General features: G+C 52.2%; 1 protein-coding gene across 1 annotated transcript in view; it reads right to left on the bottom strand.

The window, feature by feature from the left end:
• PKNOX2 (PBX/knotted 1 homeobox 2) overlaps window positions 1-19,351 on the bottom strand; it is a 94,787-nt gene that overhangs the window by 53,532 nt on the left and 21,904 nt on the right. The window contains exon 3 of the mRNA XM_022560375.2: window positions 7,821-7,960. Coding sequence (XP_022416083.1) covers window positions 7,821-7,960 — 140 coding nt within the window. The remainder of the gene's footprint in view (window positions 1-7,820; window positions 7,961-19,351) is intronic.

Raw genomic sequence — 19,351 nt, 5'->3', positions numbered from 1 at the left:
TGACCAGCCTCTTCATTTTAAGGGGAGGTAACTCAGGAAGAGAAAATAGAAGTATCTTCCCTGCAGTTAGGTAGCTAGTGAGAGGCAGTTTCTATCCAAGTCACCAGAGAGCCAGCCAGTCCCCAACAAGAAAGCACTGGGGGAAGGTCTGGTGTGGGAAGCGGAGCTCCGTCCATTTTGTCATGGCAAAATGACAGTGACACACCCACACACATTTGGTGGCACTTCGTAACTTACATTTCATGTGCTTATTGCATTGAAACACCCAATATTTTTATTATTCCCATTTTACTGATTAGCAAACTGAGGGGCCATGTGGTTAAATAATTACATCAGGCTAATAAGTGACTGAGTTGAGATTTAAATCTGGGTATCCAAACTCCAAATTTTGTGTTCTTCCCCCTTTCCCAGGTACTGTTTTTGAACCATTATTAGAGTCACTTCATCCTCCTCCCCCTTTTTTCCTCTACTGGCCTTGAGCCCTATGCGTCCTGGGGTCACAGAACTGAGCTGCCACGTTTACCCTTTGAGCATCAGGACCCATGCAGCACAAGACAGTCTCTACCTCACCAAACAGGTTTCCAAAAGAACTTTCTCTCATAATAATACTGTGTGTTGGAGAAGGCTTTGACGTTTTTATAGATCTTTCATTTTCTCATCTTATGCCTACCCTGTGGGAAAGTTTATCTAAAGAGGTTACATGAGTTGCTCAGTGGTAGAATCAGAGCTTAGGCTGAAGTCTTAGTCTTATGTTCTTTCCACTTGACCACAAAATGGCCCAGTGCTTGGGAAAATCAGAGAGTGGGGCTTAGAAGGGCTAGACTGGCTTAGTCCAGCCCTGGTGAGAAGCCATGGGCCATGTGAGCCCTCAAAGGCCCAGCTTGCTGGCTCCCCGCCCCTCCCACCTGACGTGCCCCCCACACACTCAATTCGCACCAGCGGGTAGCCCAATGGCTGGTGTCTTCCCTCTAGTAAGGGGGACCGATCCAGTCTAGTACTTGTCGCAGTAACTCCTCACAACGGTGGCCACCATTCACTGTAAGGCTTGTCTGTGCCAAGCACCGTCAGCTGTTAGCACTGGTTATCTCCTTTAATCCTAACATAACCTTGTGAGGATAAATGTCATTGGGATTCCAGGCTCCTGGATCTCTTATCCATGTGCCTTGTCTTGGCGGGGTACCTGGACTTCTCAGCTCTGCCTCGGCCAGGTGGTGAGCTGTGGAAGCATCAAGACCCGCTGCCTCTGAACACACCTGCTCTCTGGGCCAGGCAGCCGCAGCCTCTGGGCCTGCCAGCGGCATGTGCAGAGGCTGGGTCCGGGGCGGGGGCCTTCGAGATGCCGGCAGGAAGGGCAGGGAACAGGCTTCGCCTGGTGCCGGGGGAGAATTGAGCACGGGTTGACTTTCAGATTACGGCTCCAGCAGGATCGCTCCCCTGACTGTAGTCAACAGCTACAGTTATGTTTGCTCAGATGTCAGTGAATCCAACTGCTTCCAAACGCAAGGAGTGTCTGCTGGAGCCCCAGCCCATAAAACCCAGCTCAGAATGCAGCCTGGAACATCTGCTCCCAGCACCTAGTCCAGAAGCATCTGGTCCTGACTCTTCTGCTTGGAATGTCTAAACTTCTCCCACACCATTCTCAGGCCACCTCACCCAGCACGTCCCAGGAATGACCAAGCTCTATGCCAGGGAAAGCACAGGGTTAAGTCCCTGGGTCAGCTCCCTGGAGACAGAACACCCCTTGGTCACAAGGTGGAAGAGTTCCCTCAAAGACAATGCATTAGGAAGTGCCAGTTCCCAGGGTCCTGGCCAGGCAGCTGCTAAAGAGGACAGTCACACAGCAGCCAGCCCATCTGCCCAGCCCCAAGCCCAGGGGGCTCCCGCCTCCCCATTCACCAGCCCGGCCCCAGGAGAGGCCGCTTGGCTATCATTTCCCTTGGGCTTCACCTCCCTTGGGAAAAGCAGTGCTACTCTCCTACACTGCGCTGTGGGCCAGAGGCCTTGCAGTCAATTCCACATAGAGTTTTTTGAGCCCATAAGATGTGCCAATTTTATACTATAGCTACTTCCTATGTCTATCTTCTTGCCACTCCCTGGACTGATTCTTTTTAATTCAGAACCCCTCTTGGAACTTGACACGATGCTTCCACGTAGCAGAGCTCAGTAAATGTTTAATTGAACCGCAGTGCAGGACCACTCAGCTGGGAGCCCTTTCCTGTCTTGCCTCTTGCTGGATCGCCCCTCAGCATTTACCTTCTAGCCCGACCAACCCCTGTTTCCATTCCCCCAAACATCTCACAGCAGCTAACGGCTGCAGAGTACTCTCCACATGCCAAATTCTTTATCCAGCACTTCATGGTATTATCTCATTTAATCCTCATGACCAACCTAATGAAGAGATGGCACTATTTTCGGTCCTATTTTACAGATGAGGAAACAGAGGCCCAGAAAGGTTTACTGCCCAGTGGCGGAGCCAGGATGGAAACCCAGGCGATCGAGGTCCACAGGCCCTGTTCTGCAGCCTGAACTTCACCTCCCTGAATGCACCAGACGCCTCACATGCGGAAAAGGCCACGGGGACCATGCTGGCCCCTTTGTTTCAAACACCCCCATCCCATCCCACCCCAGAGAGTAAACACTGATCTGTGTGCTCGATATTATCATATATCATCTCATTTTAGCCTAGCTATGACTATTTCCTTTTTTACAGTTGAGAAAACAGATTCAGAGGGACTAACTTTCCCAAGGCGACCAAGCTGGTTATCACCACATCTATTTTTAGACCTTGTCCCACAGCTCAGTACGGCTGCTCTATGGCCTTTGTCCCTCTAGCTATTGGACCATTAGGACCGAGCCCGAACTTCAGTGACCTTTAGAGGGATAGTCTCAAGGGAGCGATCTGAACATTGCCCACTGCCCCGTTCTGATCTTTCCCTAAACAAGCATGGATTCTAGAGGGATCCAGTCTGAATGCAACAGGGGCAAGTGTATTATAAACAAGGCCTTAGCAACGTGTACTGCTTTCGTTGAACTAGAAGTGGACTTCAGCTTGAACTCTCTAGGGCTGGGTGCCACATGGGCAGAAGCTCTGAGTGTGGTTTACAGAGAGATGAGACCGACAGGAAGAACTACAAACACTACACGGAAAGGCCGAGACTCTGACAGCTGAGAAACTAAAGACTGGTTTGATGTGGGCTTTCTGGAGCTGCTGGGAAGGAACTCATTAACGGATGAAACAGGAAAGCCTTGGAATCTACCTGGAGAACGTGGAGCATCAGGGCTTTGCTCAAGCAGATGTTAAGAGTTGGACGGCGCTGGGTAGAATTGCAAACACTTACATAGCGCTTATTCTGGGCCAGCCTCTAAGCATTAATTCGTTAAGTGGGAACATTTCAAATTTAGAACCAGGGAGTGGGCCAGACAGGTCAGTGAGGGCCAAGGAGTGTAGGATTGTGGCTAATGGTATGAGTTAAAGCATTCCACAAAGTCGCCTGTAAAGGTGCTGGTAAAACTGGGCACCTGTAACTCGGCTACCTGCAGGGGTTTGTGCTTGAGGCTGGAGAGAGCCAACTGTGTGCATCTCTTCCCACCTCTGTTCAGCAGCACACTGGTAGCTTGAAACGGGCCAGTTACACCACGGAAATCGACAGGTGCTACGTGAGGGCTCTCCCCTCCCCGCTCCCCCCAGAGCCAGTTAGCCAGCACGCCAGCCTGGAACCATAGAATATGGACGGGTCCTGCCTCGCCTACTTAAGGAATCCACTCAACAGGCCCTGATTTAATACGTGCTCATCCAAGCTGCTGGGTCTAAGGTATTGTGTAAGGCGCTGGGGATCAATCAATGAAAACGCGGAGACCCTGACTTCATGGAGGTAACGATCTAGTGGTGGAAACAGAACTAATATTAACACAATCGGTTCAATTGTGAGTTAACGCCACAAAGGAGAGACACAGGGTCCTGCAGTCACCTCACCCTCCGCACCTGATTCGCAGCTCAATTCTCTGGCATTTTTCCTGGAGAAGCAAAGCACAGCTGTCCCCACCCTTCTCTCGCTGTTCCTGCCTCCAGGCCAGCACTTCCCGTCACTAACAGGTAACTTCTGCAGCGCCCGGCGGGCCATTTCCTGGGTCCCCAGACAGTATTTCAGCCTCAGGGGCGGAACCCATCATGCGCAGAGCCGTCTCAGCAGAGCCCCCTCCTCCCCCACTGCACCTGGCCAGGCCCAGCTCCTGCCACTGTTCTGCTCCCCAGGACATCACGGTTTCCATGGGAACCCACTCACTTCAAAGGGGAACGGCAGAGACTGGAGGGGAGGAGGGATAGTGAAAGCTGGATCAACCTCACCCTCTTGGCCCCATCTCTGTGCTGCTGGCAACCTAACCTCCAAGCTCCCCGCCACCTAACACCGTCCAGCCCACAGCCCACAGCCCACCGGTGGAGAGGTGGGGAGGTGTGGTCCAAGCTAAATTTTAACTTCTTGGGGGGAAAACCCCAGGGGTGAGGTGCACCTGGGGAAGGAGAGATCTGAGCTGGGTCCAAGCCTGCGGTCCCCGCTCCATGGGGCCTCCCCTCAGCAGACCCCCCTCAGCATTGCTCCTGGGCCACAAACACAATTACCCGCGATGTGCATCCAATCATGGGGTCTGCTCGGATTAGACTGCAATCATTAATCTGAGCGGGAGCTCCCGGCCGCCTTGCTGATCAGCCCAGATGATGCTCTGGTATGATCCAATTCAAGACAGACTCTGCCTCCCTTCCCCCTCCCCCCACCCCACACGCAGAGTTGCCACATCAGAAGGAACCAATACATTTCATCAACACATCCTCCTACACAAATAAAACCTCAGGGCACCAGGAGGCTCCTTCCCGCTTGTCACACTGCCCGATGCCGCCCTGCGGGCCTGGCCAGGGAGGGGCCTCCCCCACCTTCGTTCTTCGAAGTAGTTCAGGGAGGGGCCTCGGCGGGGACACCCAAAAGTCAGCGTGGGGCACTAATCTCCGTGGAGAGGGGATGCTTACATTTACGGACATGAAATGCTGACTCCCTGAGGTGCTTTGAGCAGCTAGGCCGCCCCAGGCGGGCAGATCTAATTAGAATTACCCGACCCTATGGGAGGTGGAGTGTCTCCCCTCAGCCCGCAAGGGCGGTGGAGAGGGCGGCTGGCACTAATGGGAGAGGGGTGGTCATGGGAGACACCCTGGGGGCCCTGGGACAAGCAGGGCTGCAGAAGAAAGAACTGGGCAAGGGTGCTGATGTCCCTCTGCTCCGTCGTCCTGAGATGCCGGGCAGCCTTGTTTGGCTGGACTATTGGTGGTATCCAGCCTGGGATTTCTTCTTCATGGTCAGACAGCTGCAGAGATAATTTGCTCAAATGCCATGGGCTGTGAGGTGACAGCCCCATGGGAGAGGGTGAATCTCAGATGTGGAGGTGAGGCATGTTAGTTGAGGGAAGATCTGGGCCTTTGTACTTCAGGTGACATCATGGTGGACAGCTCCCTTGGGGACGCGGCCCACCTCCTGGCTGGGCCTGGGTGGGGTCTGAGCCTGGGATCTTGGGAAGGGCTATGGAGCACGTGGAGCCCATTGGCAGGAACAAGGGAACCGTCTGCTTTGTGCCAGACATGGAGCCAGGTGCTGGCATGGGCTGTCTTGTAATTCTTGCCGAACCACTGATTAGGTTCTGTCCTGAAACCAACGCTCAGAGAGACGAGTACAAGGAGGAGGTAGGGCTCAAGCCTAGGTTTCCAGAAACTTTATGTTAGGCCACTAATTTGGGGTCTTTCTAGACTAAGATCTGTGCTCACTACAGGTCCCTGCCCCTGGGGGTCCGAGAAGGTGTCAGGGATCCATCTCCAGTGCGAATATGAATCACCTGGGATCTTGTCAAAGTGCAGATCAGGAATCCTCAGGTCGAGTGGGGCCTGAGATTCTGCGTCTCCAATGAGCTCCCAGGTGACGCGATGCTTCTGGCCCACGGACCACACTTGGAGCAGCAGGGATTGAAAGGGGGCGTGATGACTGTACCCAAAGTCATCAGACCACGGGGCAGTTTTCAGAGGCCAGGCCACTCTCGCTCCCTGTTTCTGTTCTGCCACCAGGCACAAGGTGAGGCTACAGGCCCTGTGCAGCCTCATCTTCCCGTGCCCAGCTGCTCTGGCCACTGACCGTCCTGGGAACACACCAGGCTCTCCTCTGCCGGAAGTTCCTGACCCCCCATTTCTCCTCCTGCTGAGCTCTCTTACTCAGCCTTGAAGATCAGACTCTACTGCTTCCCCCGTGAAGCCTTCTCTGTCAAAGCCCTGACCACTCTATGTTGGTTTCTTGTTTGCATTATGTCTCCGTTCCTGGAGAGGCAGGGAACAGCCCATGCATAACCTTTATGATTTACCTCTTTCCCCTGGAGCCCAGCACAACGCCTCCACGTAGTAATAGCAAGGGTTCAAGGCAAGTATGAAGGGAGGACAGGAGTGTAGGTCCCATGCTGGGGGCAGGGGAGCTGGGGTCCTCCTCAGGGTCTCTGACCGGTCCCGTGACCAGATCCTGGCATTCTTTGGGGCCCAAGGCAGAGGTCTCTACCCGCAGGAGCTGGGCCTGGCCTGTGCGCCGGGCAGGCTGGGGCCCGGGAGCTGTGTTATCCAGGCCTGGGAAGGACCTTGTGTCAGGATCTAGAGATCAGGGCCCACTGCTTTGGACTCCCAACTGTTGGCATTAGAGGCATTCAGCTCATCTGAGTAACTAAAAATAATGCCAGTGATAATGATCATAACGGCAATAATTATCACCATTGCCATAAAGCCACTGTCATGGGCGGGGCTGGGTGGGCCAGTCCATGTGTGACTGGAGTTAGCGACTGCTGCAGCACACGCTCAGCCAGGGGTTGGCCCCACTGCTGACGCACGCGAATGTATGTGCTCACACAAGCGAATGTGAGCAAGGGTCCAACCTCAATACTGGGTGCTGACTTGGGCATCTTTTCTTAGTGATGTGGGCTCCCCATGGATAAAGGATGACCGAAACCCCTGCTGGGACATCGCTCAGGTCTGCCCTCAGAGGACCGCATCTTCACCCCAACAATGTACACAAGACAGACCGGAATTTCCCTGAGCCCTTCCCACCCTCTGCTACATTCAGGGCCCAGCCCTGGGTACAAGGGGCTGATACAGAGTAAAATGACACAAGCCGCCTGCTCTCAGCAAACTGCCCATCTCGGGGAGGGTGCCAGAACCTACACAGTCGTGTACAACCTCTATTGCTAAAAACCAAAGACTACCATGAATCACAGTGTGGTCCAAGCACCAGCTGCATTAGAGTCGCCTGGAATGCTTGGTAAACATTCATACCCTCCTCCTACAGCTTGACCTACTGATTCAGCATTTCTGAGCACGGAGTCCAGATACATGTGTTCTGACGAGCGCTCCCGGCGGTTTCCAGGCGTACTAAAGCTTTGCTCACAACCGAGTCCTGGATGGCGAGTGCTGGAATGAAGGCGATGACGGGGCATGTGGGCCAGGACAGTCCTGAGGCAGCTGCCCGTTTGCTGAGTGGAAGGCTCTGATGCTCGTCAGGGCTCATCTCCCCAGCTGGGCTGAGGAAGAGGCCGTCCTAGAAGACACAGCCCAGGCCTCATCTCCCTCCCTGGACAATTCCTGCATGGCCAGCTGAGGGCTCTCTGGAGTGACTTGAGAGAGAAGGGACCTGGCCCTGGCTATTGGCTTCCATGAGCCCACCTGCTGGCTTGCACTCACATCTCTCATGGCTGAGCTGGGCCTGAGGCCACTTGGGGGCTCCTGCGCATGGCCCGGCTGAAGTGTCTCCTACCTGTACACAGCTCGCTTGTCAGCCTCCAGCTGGGCCTGGGGGTCGATGGGGGCACTGGGCACAGGTGTGCTGGCAGCAGCCGAGGGTGCGGCGATGTGGACAGCCTGGGCCTTAGAGGGGGCCTGAGCGGTCGCCGTCATCTGCAGAGACAGAGAGGAGGCGTGGGTTAGTAGGGCCAGGACCACTGGTTCCCCGGCTGGAACTGTGAGGTCCACCTCGTCCTGTGGGGTGTGTGTGTGGATAACAGAACGTGTATGAGAGAAATGTGAGGGTATAACGAGCGTCCATTTGTACATATGCTGCAGTGGGAAGAAAGCTGGTGTTTTCTCAAATGAGAAAATTCTGGGGAACGATTTAGGACCATCCAAAATCAGGTGGTGTGGAAGTGAGCTCACTTTAAAAGCGACCTAGAGGGGCTAGGGGCCTAGATGGGGAGGGTGGGAGGGAGGCTCAAGAGGGAGGAGGTATGGGGATATGTGTATACATTCAGCTGGTTCACTTTGTTGTACAGCAGAAACTAATACAACATTGTAAAGCAATTATACTCCAATAAAGATGTAAAAAAATAAAATAAAAGTGATGGTTCTTAATGCAAATTAAGGTGGTGGCCTCTGGCCAGAAGCAGAAAAAAACAGAATGATGAACCCTTTAAATTGTGCTTATGAGTCACTTGGGTTGTACTGGGCAGTGCTAGGTTTGATTTGATGACTTTGGAGAGCAGGAAAAAGATAGCTGAGTCAGTTCTCGACTGGGCAGAGGTTTATCCCATTTAACACAAGCCAGAGGTAACTTTTAATGGTTTTGACCGACAATTGAGTGTTCTGCAAATTTGGTTTACCTGGGCACTTGAAGATAAGCAGGTTGTAGTGGACGATGAACAGATTTCTGTTCTTAGCCATAACAAATATTTAGCGTAGTAGTTCCCCTCCTATGTTACATGTTTTTGAAGGTGCCCCTGGGTTCCCAAGTTTGTGCCAATCAGAGCACCTTTTAAAAATATATTCTATATTGGACTTTCCGTATAAGATTTCATTTAAAGAAATGGTTAAATGGCTTTTAAATTTTGGGTAACCATCATAACAGAACTTGATGCTTTTATATTTTATTTTCCTTAAATGGATCCCTGAAATGTCACGTGTGGTGACATGCCTCAACTATTGCTTTCCTCCAACCGGCCCACAGAGCCTGACAGCTCTCACCCACTGTGTTCTTGGACTTGACGCCCTTGTCTGCCTCCCGAGCTAATACCTTGTTCACACCTTCATCCCCGGCACCCAACTGACACAGACTGGATGCTTAGCGTTTGCTTAGAAAATGAAGGAGGGAATAAACAAGTGAACACACCTTGAAAGAATCGTATACTTCACAGCTGGAAAGTTTACCGTATGATCTAGGTCCCTGCTTTTCGGAAGAAAGAGTACTGTACTTCCACGAATACAAGCACAAAGCACTTGCTGTCTCATTTTCTTCATTAGATCTCTGTTCACGTGCCACATCTTCACAGTACAATAGAGTCCCTCTGCCCCTGCTATCCCCTTACTCTGCCTTATTTCACAGCCCTTATTATGACTATATATTTCATAGCCCTTATCATGACCAGATGCTATATATCTACTTGCTGAGTTATTTTCTCTCCCACCTCCAACTCAAATGTAAGCTCAAAGAGGGCTGGTTAACGGTTGTATTCCGAGGGTCTAGAACAGCCTGGCACTAGTCAATGCTCAACAAATATTTGTTAAGTGAATGAATTAATGAGTGATGGGTGGTAAATAAAATTGAGACTATAAAAGAAATATACTGTATCCCCATCATTTTTTGTTAGGAAGAAATATCCTTGTCACTGTTAGCTGAGCTGGGGGACCTTTCCCAAACTCAGTGCTAGACAGAGCATCATGGTACCTTGAGGCCAGCAAGGTACCATGCTTGATTCTTACTGTCTCCTGTTAATAGCTTTTTGACTTTGAGCAAATCCCTCAACTTTCCTAAGTTCTTCCTTTTCATCAGTAAGCAAACTGGTGTCCTTTTAGGATTCATGAGTATTAAAGAGGTGCTGTAAGGAAGAAAGTAGAAACAAATGCTGTTCTAATTTTCAAAATACAGAAATAAGGTGGAATCAGACAAACTAAGTATACTTCTAATCTTCACACTGATCTGGGCTAGTTTCTTTCATTCACCAATGCAACTGATTATCAAGTTCTTCTCAATACTTTGAAGTCGCCACCATGTACTAGGCACTGGGGTGACTAGGATGAATGCCTGCTATAATGGAGCCCAGTTCTGGGTTTAACACGATCACTGAGCTGTCAGATCAGGAAAATGGTAGACATTTTCAGTTACATGGTGTAAATGACCTCAGCAAGGTACCTCCCATGATATCCTCGTGGAAAACATGGAGCGACGTGGTCTGGTGGACAATTGTGTGGATTAGGAAGCTACACCCAAAGGATGACAATTAGAGGAGAGATGTCAGAGGGAGGAGGGCTTCTAGGAGATGCCACATGCTTTCTCCTCAACTCTCTTCTTCAGTATTTTTATCAGTGATTTAGAGGATGTCTGAAGAAACGCTCAACAAACTTATGGGTGACATGAAACCGGGATCCGAACGATCTTCACAGATTTTGGCAACGTGCTAAGTCTAATAAGATTAATTCTTGTCTAATAAGTTGGAATTTAACACTTCCAACACTTCGGCAAAAAAAAAAAAAAATCGATAATATAAGTGCAGAAGAGGAGAGACATCGTTTAGCAGCACCTTTCAGTTGACAGAAGGCTCAGTATGTCCACAGTGTACTGTGTCTGTCAAACAAACAAACAAACAAAAACCCCAAACTGATGCTCTGTGAGGACCCATCAGCAGAGGCACAGCTCACACAAAGCTTCCAGCCCCACCTACTAAGCTGAGACAGGTGCAGGGAAGTACACTCAGAGGAGGGTGGACCAGGCTGCTCAAGGGATTCTGAGGAATATTTGTAGGAATCTGCAATGTTAAGGAAGATTTGGGGGATGGGAGGGAGATGGAAAGACATGAGAGCCCCCTTTGAATATCTGAATGAGGGATTAGATTGTGTCAGTTCTGTTCTGTATGCCCTAAAGCGTCAAACTACAACCGATGCATTACATCTGTAAAATGCAGAGACACATTTGGGCTCAACCCAAATAGTAAGTTTCCGAGCCTCTGAGCTCTCCAAGGCTGGGATGGGCTGCCTCCCGGAAGTGGTGAGTTTTCACTGGTGCAGGGGCCAAGCAGAGACTCCCGCGGAGGCGATGGACGCTCTCTAGCTGGGTGGGCTGGCGTAGGTGACATCTGAAGTCCCTTCTAACTGTGACAGGCTCGGACGCCGTGAGGGTGCTTTCATGACCACTGCCCACCCCCAGGGTTGGCGTGGGGCTCAGATTAGATGACGTACGGTGTGTAAAAGTGCTTTGGAAACTCTATAAAGTTTTCCCCATATGGAGGGGTGGTTGTAGTTCTTCAACTCCAGCACGTGCATCTTTCATAAAGCAATGCACGGCTCGTTTAAGCGTAAAATACAGGGTAGGCTGGTGTGCCCTGCTCTGCTCAGTGCACTAAGGGTGAATTTCCTCGAGTCCTTGAAGGAATCCACAAGGGGTTTCTATGCAGATGAGCTTCTAGGAGTGGGAGGACTGAGGGGAGGGGCTCCTTTTCCTCTCACCTCCTCTTTCTAGACAGGACTTTGGGGGAAGGTGTGGCCAAAAGCCCAGCTGGGGCCCAGAGGAAAGCGTAAAGCCTGTCATACAGAGTGAAGTAAGTCAGAAAGAGAAAGACAAATACCGTATGCTAACACACATATATGGAATCTAAGAAAAAAAAAATAAGGTCATGAAGAACCTAGGGGTAAGACGGGAATAAAGACACAGACCTACTACAGAATGGACTTGAGGATATGGGGAGGTGGAAGGGTAAGCTGGGACGAAGTGAGAGAGAGGCATGGACATATATACACTACCAAATGTAAAATAGCTAGCTAGTGGGAAGCAGCCGCATAGCACAGGGAGATCAGCTCGGTGCTTTGTGACCGCCTGGAGGGGTGAGATAGGGAGGGTGGGAGGGAGGGAGACGCAAGAGGGAAGAGACATGGGAACATATGTATAACTGATTCACTTTGTTATAAAGCAGAAACTAACACACCATTGTAAAGCAATTATACTCCAATAAAGATGTAAAAAAAAAAAAAAAGTGGTCACTTGTCAGCATCCCAAGCGCCGGCCCCAGCTGAGAGGCTGTTACTGGGGCTCAGAGAGCCGGGCCGGGGGAGAAGAGAGCAGAGCTGGCCTGAGGAGGACGATGATTCAAATTTATTTAGCTCCTGGGGGCCAGTTCAGCAAACTCTGCATTTCCTCCAGGTTGGGAGAATGTTTATCTTCAAATAGATTTCTTCTTCTAGCCAGAGACACCCATTTCTCAAGAACTGGAGCTCAGAGGGAGAGGCCCGCAGCTGTCCCAGGGCCCGGGAGCAGGGGGTTGAGGGTGTCGGGTGGTGAGGTTTTGGGGGAAGGTTCTAGGCCTAAAGAACAGAAGCGGGGGGGGAGAGGCTGGACAGATGGAGGGCGGAGATCCCTTGCTCTGGCCTATGAAAGCCAACTGGTAAATTGTCAGGAATTTTGCAAGCCGGTTGATATCATATCGGTAGAGCCTGAAGCTGACCATGGTGGGAGTAATTACGCCACAGAAACTGGCAAAGGCTGCACATCAATCCTCTTTCTAACCCCCAACCAGAGAGCTGGTTGTTAAACATTTTTCAGCACACCACTAGTGTCAGAGTTTCTCTCCAAGTAACTTTCTCCTATTCTCCTCGCTCTGGCATATGAAGAAACTACACTCTATGAGGCCACTTGGTGTGCCCACAGCTGGTCTCAGGCCCGGAGCCTTCCTCCAAGGACAGCACTGGACATCCTACCCAGGCAGGCTGTGAGGCTTGATTAAGAGAATAGGATAACGACTAGCGGGTGGGGAAGGATGGCAGCATTCCCCAGGAGGGCCTGCCCGCTGGGAGCTGCGGTACTGGGTCCAGAACCTACACAGGGTCCTTGCCGTCCTCCTGCCTCCCATAGATGCTCTAGCCACTGGACTCTTCTCTATCATCCAGCTGGAACCAGCCCTGCATTAAGCTGGGAGCAAAAGGGCCCTGTCCAGATTCTCAGTTTGTGACACCTTGAGATGAAATTTCCTGATGCCCTGCAGGGGCTGAGAGATCCAGCCTCTCCGACAGTCTAGTCTGGCCATGAAAATGAGCAGGGGATGCTGTGTGGTGTGGTTTACAAGGTGCTCACCTGCCTACCTAGTCGCCCTCACTGACACTGGAACGCCCCACTGATACTTTCCTTCCTGCTAAGGATCACCCTTTCCCAGTTGTAGGGGAGAGTGGCACGTTGTGTTCCAACAAGCTAATGAAGTCTCTCCCTGGGGGTTCACGTCCAACAGGGATCCCGTGCAATGGGTTGGTGGCACTCCCATTTTACATATGAGAAAACAGAAGCCACTGCAGCAGAGAAATTGCTGGAGACCACAGACAGTTTCTGCCGAGGTTGAGACAGGAACCAAGGGCTTTCTGACTAAATCACACTGCGGGAGTGATCGTATTTAATTACTTTTCTTTGAAGAGGAGAATAGGAAGACTTTTCCCCTGGGTGGAAAGGGGCAGAAGAGGAAGGGCGCTAGCGTCAGATGGAGTGTCACTCCCCAGCATCAGGCTCTGGGTCTCCCTCGAGCCCACCCATCCTGTCGCCGGCCCCCATCTCCCCAGCCCCCAACAGACCTCACAGATCAACTCCCCAAACACTGGTTGTGCCAGAAACGGTGCTTCCGGTGGAACCCAAGTAGGAAGAGCAGGGTGGTTTGTTAATTGAGGGTGGCTCAGTGCTACTGTGTTCACCTCCCTGACCGCGCAGGGCTTCAAGCTTCAGGACGCACAGACCTGCAGCGGCCGCCTTCCGCCAGCTGCCACGGAGAGCTCCTCCCTTCTGCTCCTGGGAGGTGGGAGCAGGTGGCTCAGATGGGGGATACTGCCAGGGTCTTTCTAGCATCCCAGGGAGGGAGTGTGCACGAGACATTGGCATCAGATAGAACGGATTCCCGCCTTTGCCACTCGCTGCTAGCCGACCTTGGACATGTAACCTTGCCTTTCCGGGTTTCAGTTTGCTCATCTGTGAAATGGCACTGACGCTCCCGACCTCTCACCACTGTCGTGAGGATGGCTGCCTCCTTCAGTGGATGTGGCTGAGCATCAGCTACGGGTCAGGGCCCTCTGCTCTGGGCTTCCAGGCCCTGAGGACACCGTTCAGCCACGTCTGCCCACTTGCCTCTCCCCCCACTAGATTGGGGCATCCTGGAGGGCAGGGACCACATCTGTTGTAGCCCCAGCTGCAGCCCCAGAGTCTGAGACAGAGTGTCCACAGCACCTACGGGATGCAGGGATGACTGGTGTGGAGTGGGTGGGCCTTCCCATCCATTGATACCTTTTCAGCTGCAGATTGACCCTCTTGACCCCGAATGCCTCAGGCCACGACAGAGAAGTCACAGTCCCCGACCACATATTTATTAGGAGTGGTGGGCATCCAGCCCAGAGCTGGTCAATCTTTCTGATCCAGGGTCCTCATCTACACATTGGGAGTAGTCATAGCTAAGATTCAGGGTAGTCAGCATTAAATGAGATAATGCATGCAAAGCAGCGGGCCTTCATAGGTTCTCAGTGCACAGTGGTTACCGTTAACATAATCCCTACAGCCAGCAGTCTGCGGCCCACACTCCAGTTGGCCACTTCTGCTTCCGCTACCTGTGCTGCCCTGGGAGTCCTGACCCTGCTGAAGGAACCCTCTCTCCCATAAGCACCCAGAGAAGTGGGCGAGGTGTGGACCCCGCCATAGGGAGAGGGGCCGTGGTATCGTGGAAGGAGACGTTACCCATCGCTAGCGATGCCACCTTGGACTAATAGCTCAGTTCCTCTGAGCCTCAGTTTCCCTCTCAGGTAAAAATGGAGCTAATAATACCTCTTGCCAGGCCTACAGTGACCATATGTGAGGGTACATTATTGCGCACCCCAGAGGCTCAGTGAATCTTGGTTTCTAAGCATTTTTAATGCTTCTTTTTGCTAGCCCTGTCCTCTGAATCCAAACCCCACTGCCTGTCCATACCCGGCCCCAGACACCTGGCACCTACACCTCCCATGTCCCCCTGCGTACACCTGTCCCCCTGCAGCAGCCCTGCTCTTTACGACGCGTACATCCATGCACCTCCCACAGGTCCTTTCTGCAAACCCTGGGCAACCTAGGTCTGCACCTTGCCAGCATGACTCAGCACAGACACCCCTCCTAAGGGGACACCCCTCTTCTGACCTGGCAGGGTGTGGGTTGCCCATCCCCAGAGCTGGCCCACTAGGCCAGGGAAGCCTTGTGTTCTGAGAACATGGGGGGCTGCACAGGCCCAGCCCACTAGGGGCCGCTGAGGCTCCAACAGGGCAGGGCTGGGCTGGGCTGAGCTGGGCTGGGCCTGCCGGGGGGGCTGACGCTCCCTGAAGGGCCAGGGTAAGCCAGTAGGGCCAGATCTGGTTTCCTCGCAACCAGGAGAGAGTCCAAGGACCTGGGATGAGGTCAGGGCTTGAAGCCATTTAGTAAATATCAGGTTTGGCCTGAACAGGTGGGGGGCACAACAGATGGTTTTTGGGGGAGGGCATAGCCCACAGGGCACCCCAGGCCAGGACCTGCTCACAGACTCAGCCTTGTCTCCGGTACAGCACCCCACCCCTTGCCCGCACCCCAGCAGACCCTCCTGGGTGTGGGTGCCTGAACCCCCCCGATGCTTTACATCTTTATGCCTTTGCATCTGGGGCTGCCTCAGCAGGACCTGTCCACGCCTCCCCACCCTGCCCCCCCAACCCCCCATCACATGCAAACCTACCCCTCTTTCAAGACTCAGCTGGAGGCAGCATCAGCTCTCCCAGGAAGCCTTTCCCAATCCTCCACACCTCCTGCCCAGGTAGCCTGGACCCCCCCCCCTTATCTGCCTGTGCGTCAAACCTTAAACCCCGTAACACTTCGGGCCCCCATTTGTCTGTCTCCCTCAGTGGACTGGATTCCCAGCTCCCATCATCATGCCTGGCTCCCATGGGGTCCCAGCATGTTTGTTAAATGACTGAATGACCGACTGGATGAGGAAATTAGAGAGTGATGTGTTAAAAGGCTCAGGGATCCAGAATGGAGAGGAGTCAACCATGGCTCCTCCAAATATCCCCCAACCCAGTCAGCCCAGGGACAGGAAGGGCCAGAGGCAGAGAAGGGCAGCCCGATTTCGCTGAAAGAGCCTCCTGGAACAGCAGGCCTGGGTCACCTACATTCTCATCCCAGGACCGACCAGATAGAACAAACCACAGGAAAGTTACTTCGTGGTGTAAAATGGGGGTCCTAAGCAATCAATTAACTTAAAAGGGTTTGTAGGCAGTGGTTTACAAAATGAGGCTTGAAAGTGTTTGCCGCCCTGCCTGCACTTCTGTGGGTTGCTGACCCGTGGCTAAAGGGACGAAGGCTGTGGACTTTCACCTCCCAGCTTCGTGCACTTTCCTGGGCACGGTCTTTCCCATCCATCTCTGGAGGACACCTCGCTTGTATAATAGTCCCACACCAGTGAGTTCCCGTATGTTTGTGTATGTGTGTAAGGGAGTGTGTTTACAGCTAGAAACACATACTTGATACGCCTATTGTGTTTCCAATACAAAGGAGAGTAATTAAAGTTCAATCCAATCTTGGCTACTGGAGACGTACAGAAGATAGAGTGAAAAAATCAATGTCAGGGTCATGGGTGAAAGAAAGCTGGAAAACACCATTGGACTTTTCACACCCACACTCGCAACAACCCGGTGAGGCAGGGAGGGCAGAAGTTATTCCCACTTTACCGATGCAGAATGGCCCCAAATAAGCTCCATTAGGGCGCGAACTATTAATTCTGTGTCCCCGGCACGTGGCACAGGGTCTGCAAGACCCTGATGTTTATGAAACGGCTGAGTGAATGAAAGAAATAGTGCTGTAATTACTTGTCCAAATTTGTATAATTCATCAGCAGTGCAGTGGGTTCCTGAATTTCTACCGCACTGAGTTGACTCAGCCCACGCTTCCTCCTCCAGACCACAGACTCCAAAGACAACACGCAACGAGGGCCGTGCTCACCCATCCCCCTCCCGCCGGGCTACGCAGGCACCGGAGCTCCTAGGAGATCAACCGGAAAGGGGGGCAAAGCAGGTTCCGGCTCCTTAGGCCCGCTGCTGAGGGATCACCTGTTCCTGATTTATTTTAAGCTTTGTCTACTCGGGCCATTAACTATTTTTGTAGCTGTTTAAAGCGCTCATTCTGCTTGGAAGCAAGAGGATAGACAAAATGTCTGTGTTTTTTGGGTGAATATAAGAATTCAGGTAGGAAGTTCATCAAATAAAAACCCTAAACAAGGCCATGAGAGAGAGTGTTTCTTCCAGCAAAGTCCTGTTCCTAGCCCACTGTCTCCTAAATGAGGCATAAGGCCCCACAGTCAGACCCAAAGGCTATTTTTGCCTTTGCCACGCTGAAGAATCCAGGTCTGGAGTGAGCTGGAGTTGAGGGACACGTCCAGTTTAAAAACATGGGTGACCCAAGCAGGCCAGAGAGAGAGGTCACTGTGCACAGAGAGAAGAAAGGCCCAGCAGAAAATAAAAAAGAAAGAGAAGAGTCCGTTTTGATGAGTCAAGTGTGAGGGAAGGCAGGTCACCCATAGCGTCCCAGGGGTGTTGGCCCCAGGGGCAGAGGGAGCCGTCAATCACAGCCACAGAAAAGGCTTAGGGGGACTCTCAAAGCTGTGGAATTAACTCTATTGCTGCAGAGCCAATGTGTCTCACCAGCAGCTGAACAGGAGGCCCTGCGAGGCAGGGGGCTCCAGCCCCTAAAGGGATGAGAGGAATGTAAAGTGTGAAAACATCTGAACTCGCTTCTGCCCGGCCCAGCTGCATGGCCTGGAAAGGGGGGCGGGATTCACAGCCAGGGGCCCCAGCCCCCTCCCCTCCCCCTCCCCCTCCGGTTAATGAAACCAGCATGGGGATCCTAATAACTGATCAAAGCCCATCCAGCTTCCCCAGATGTCTGCTCCCCTGGCTCCGTGCAGAGGGGGAATGATGCCGGGACAGGGAGGGAAAAAAGGTACACTCAGAGGGCAAGAGAGACGGGTCTGACCTCCCCCGACATGGCTGGCCCAGCCTTAGCCTTCCTGGTACAAGATGGGTATCTCCAAGCACAGCGTCCTGCGCTCCTGAACACCGTTCTCCTGGCTCTGAGGGTTGCAGAAGGATGCAGGGGGACAGAGGGTCCCAAGCAAGTGCTTGACTTCCTTCTGAAATGAGCTTCCCATACTGGTCCTGGACTGAGAGTTTTGCCTTTCTTGCCTCCCTCTGGTCAATAACGAGGCTGCATCCTTGGTGAATTACCAGAACCCATTTAATATCACCCATCGTTACGTCATGCTACATAAGCACCCAGCTACTTGCGTAGCAGTCGGTTCCTAATCCAAACTGCGAACTGAGTGCCCACATTCATAGGGGGCTGTGCCTAGTGGCTCAGGCTGGATCCCACTAGGATTTCTGCTTTCTAGTCAAATGCTCACGCGGCCCACATGCTGGGGACACGCAGACAGAGGAGCACTGAATACATACACATATAGACCAGATAAAATGTTTGTCTTGCCTATAAGCCAAGGGCAAAGGTATTTGTGGAACAGCAGGTATGTGTCTGTGTTTGCGGAAGAGTTGGGGGAGGTTACTGATAGCAGGAGTTTGTGCGTGTTGTATGGAGGGGGGTGTTTAAGGTGAGGGTAGGGAAGCTGCTGCCTCCTCCAGTAAACCTAACAGTTTCCTAAAATTGCTGGTGGAGCTACAGAGGGAGAACTCTGCTTGGTGGGTGGTGTTGCCCATGGAGTGTTACAGGAAATGGGAGAACCTGAATGACATTTCAGAGGTGGAGAGAGTGCATGGATGACGTGAAAGGGTGGTGGTGTTACCACGAAAATTCTGGGAGGGAGACTGCAGTGGCACTTGCCGGGAGAGGGGGACAATAGCAGAGGATCCCATCAGGATCAGGGGAGGTGCTGGGGTGGTGAGAGGAGGGATTGGGAAAATCCAGGTGACAGATGGCCAGGCTAGAGATGCAAAGGAACGGAAGAGTGATGTAGGCACTGAATGGAGGGACCACATGCCTAGCTCATATCCAGGTCTCCCTGGAGACAATGTTTTCATTAAACTATCATCGTAGAATTCCCACAGTCCCCATGACTTGCTCTACCTCTTGGGGCATAAAGTGAGGGTCTGGATCAAGGACTCAGGTGCATCATGCCGGAATTGAGGTACAGGAGGTGGACAGCAGAGGGCGCTGTGACTCTGACAGGGAGCCACCAGAAGGAGGAAGCAGGCCACAGGAAGGGTTCCAGTGGGTTGTTGCTTTTGTATTTTCTAAACTTACGATCTGCCTTTAGTGTACAATAAACACAGAGTGACATCCTTACAAGT

The sequence above is a fragment of the Delphinapterus leucas genome, chromosome 7 (genome assembly GCF_059928025.1).
Source record: "Delphinapterus leucas isolate spDelLeu-1000000601 "Yukka" chromosome 7, BTC_Dleu_Yukka2, whole genome shotgun sequence".
Lineage (NCBI taxonomy): Eukaryota > Metazoa > Chordata > Mammalia > Artiodactyla > Monodontidae > Delphinapterus > Delphinapterus leucas.
The sequence above is the reverse complement of the archived record's forward strand: the minus strand, read 5'-3'. Positions and strand labels throughout refer to the sequence as shown.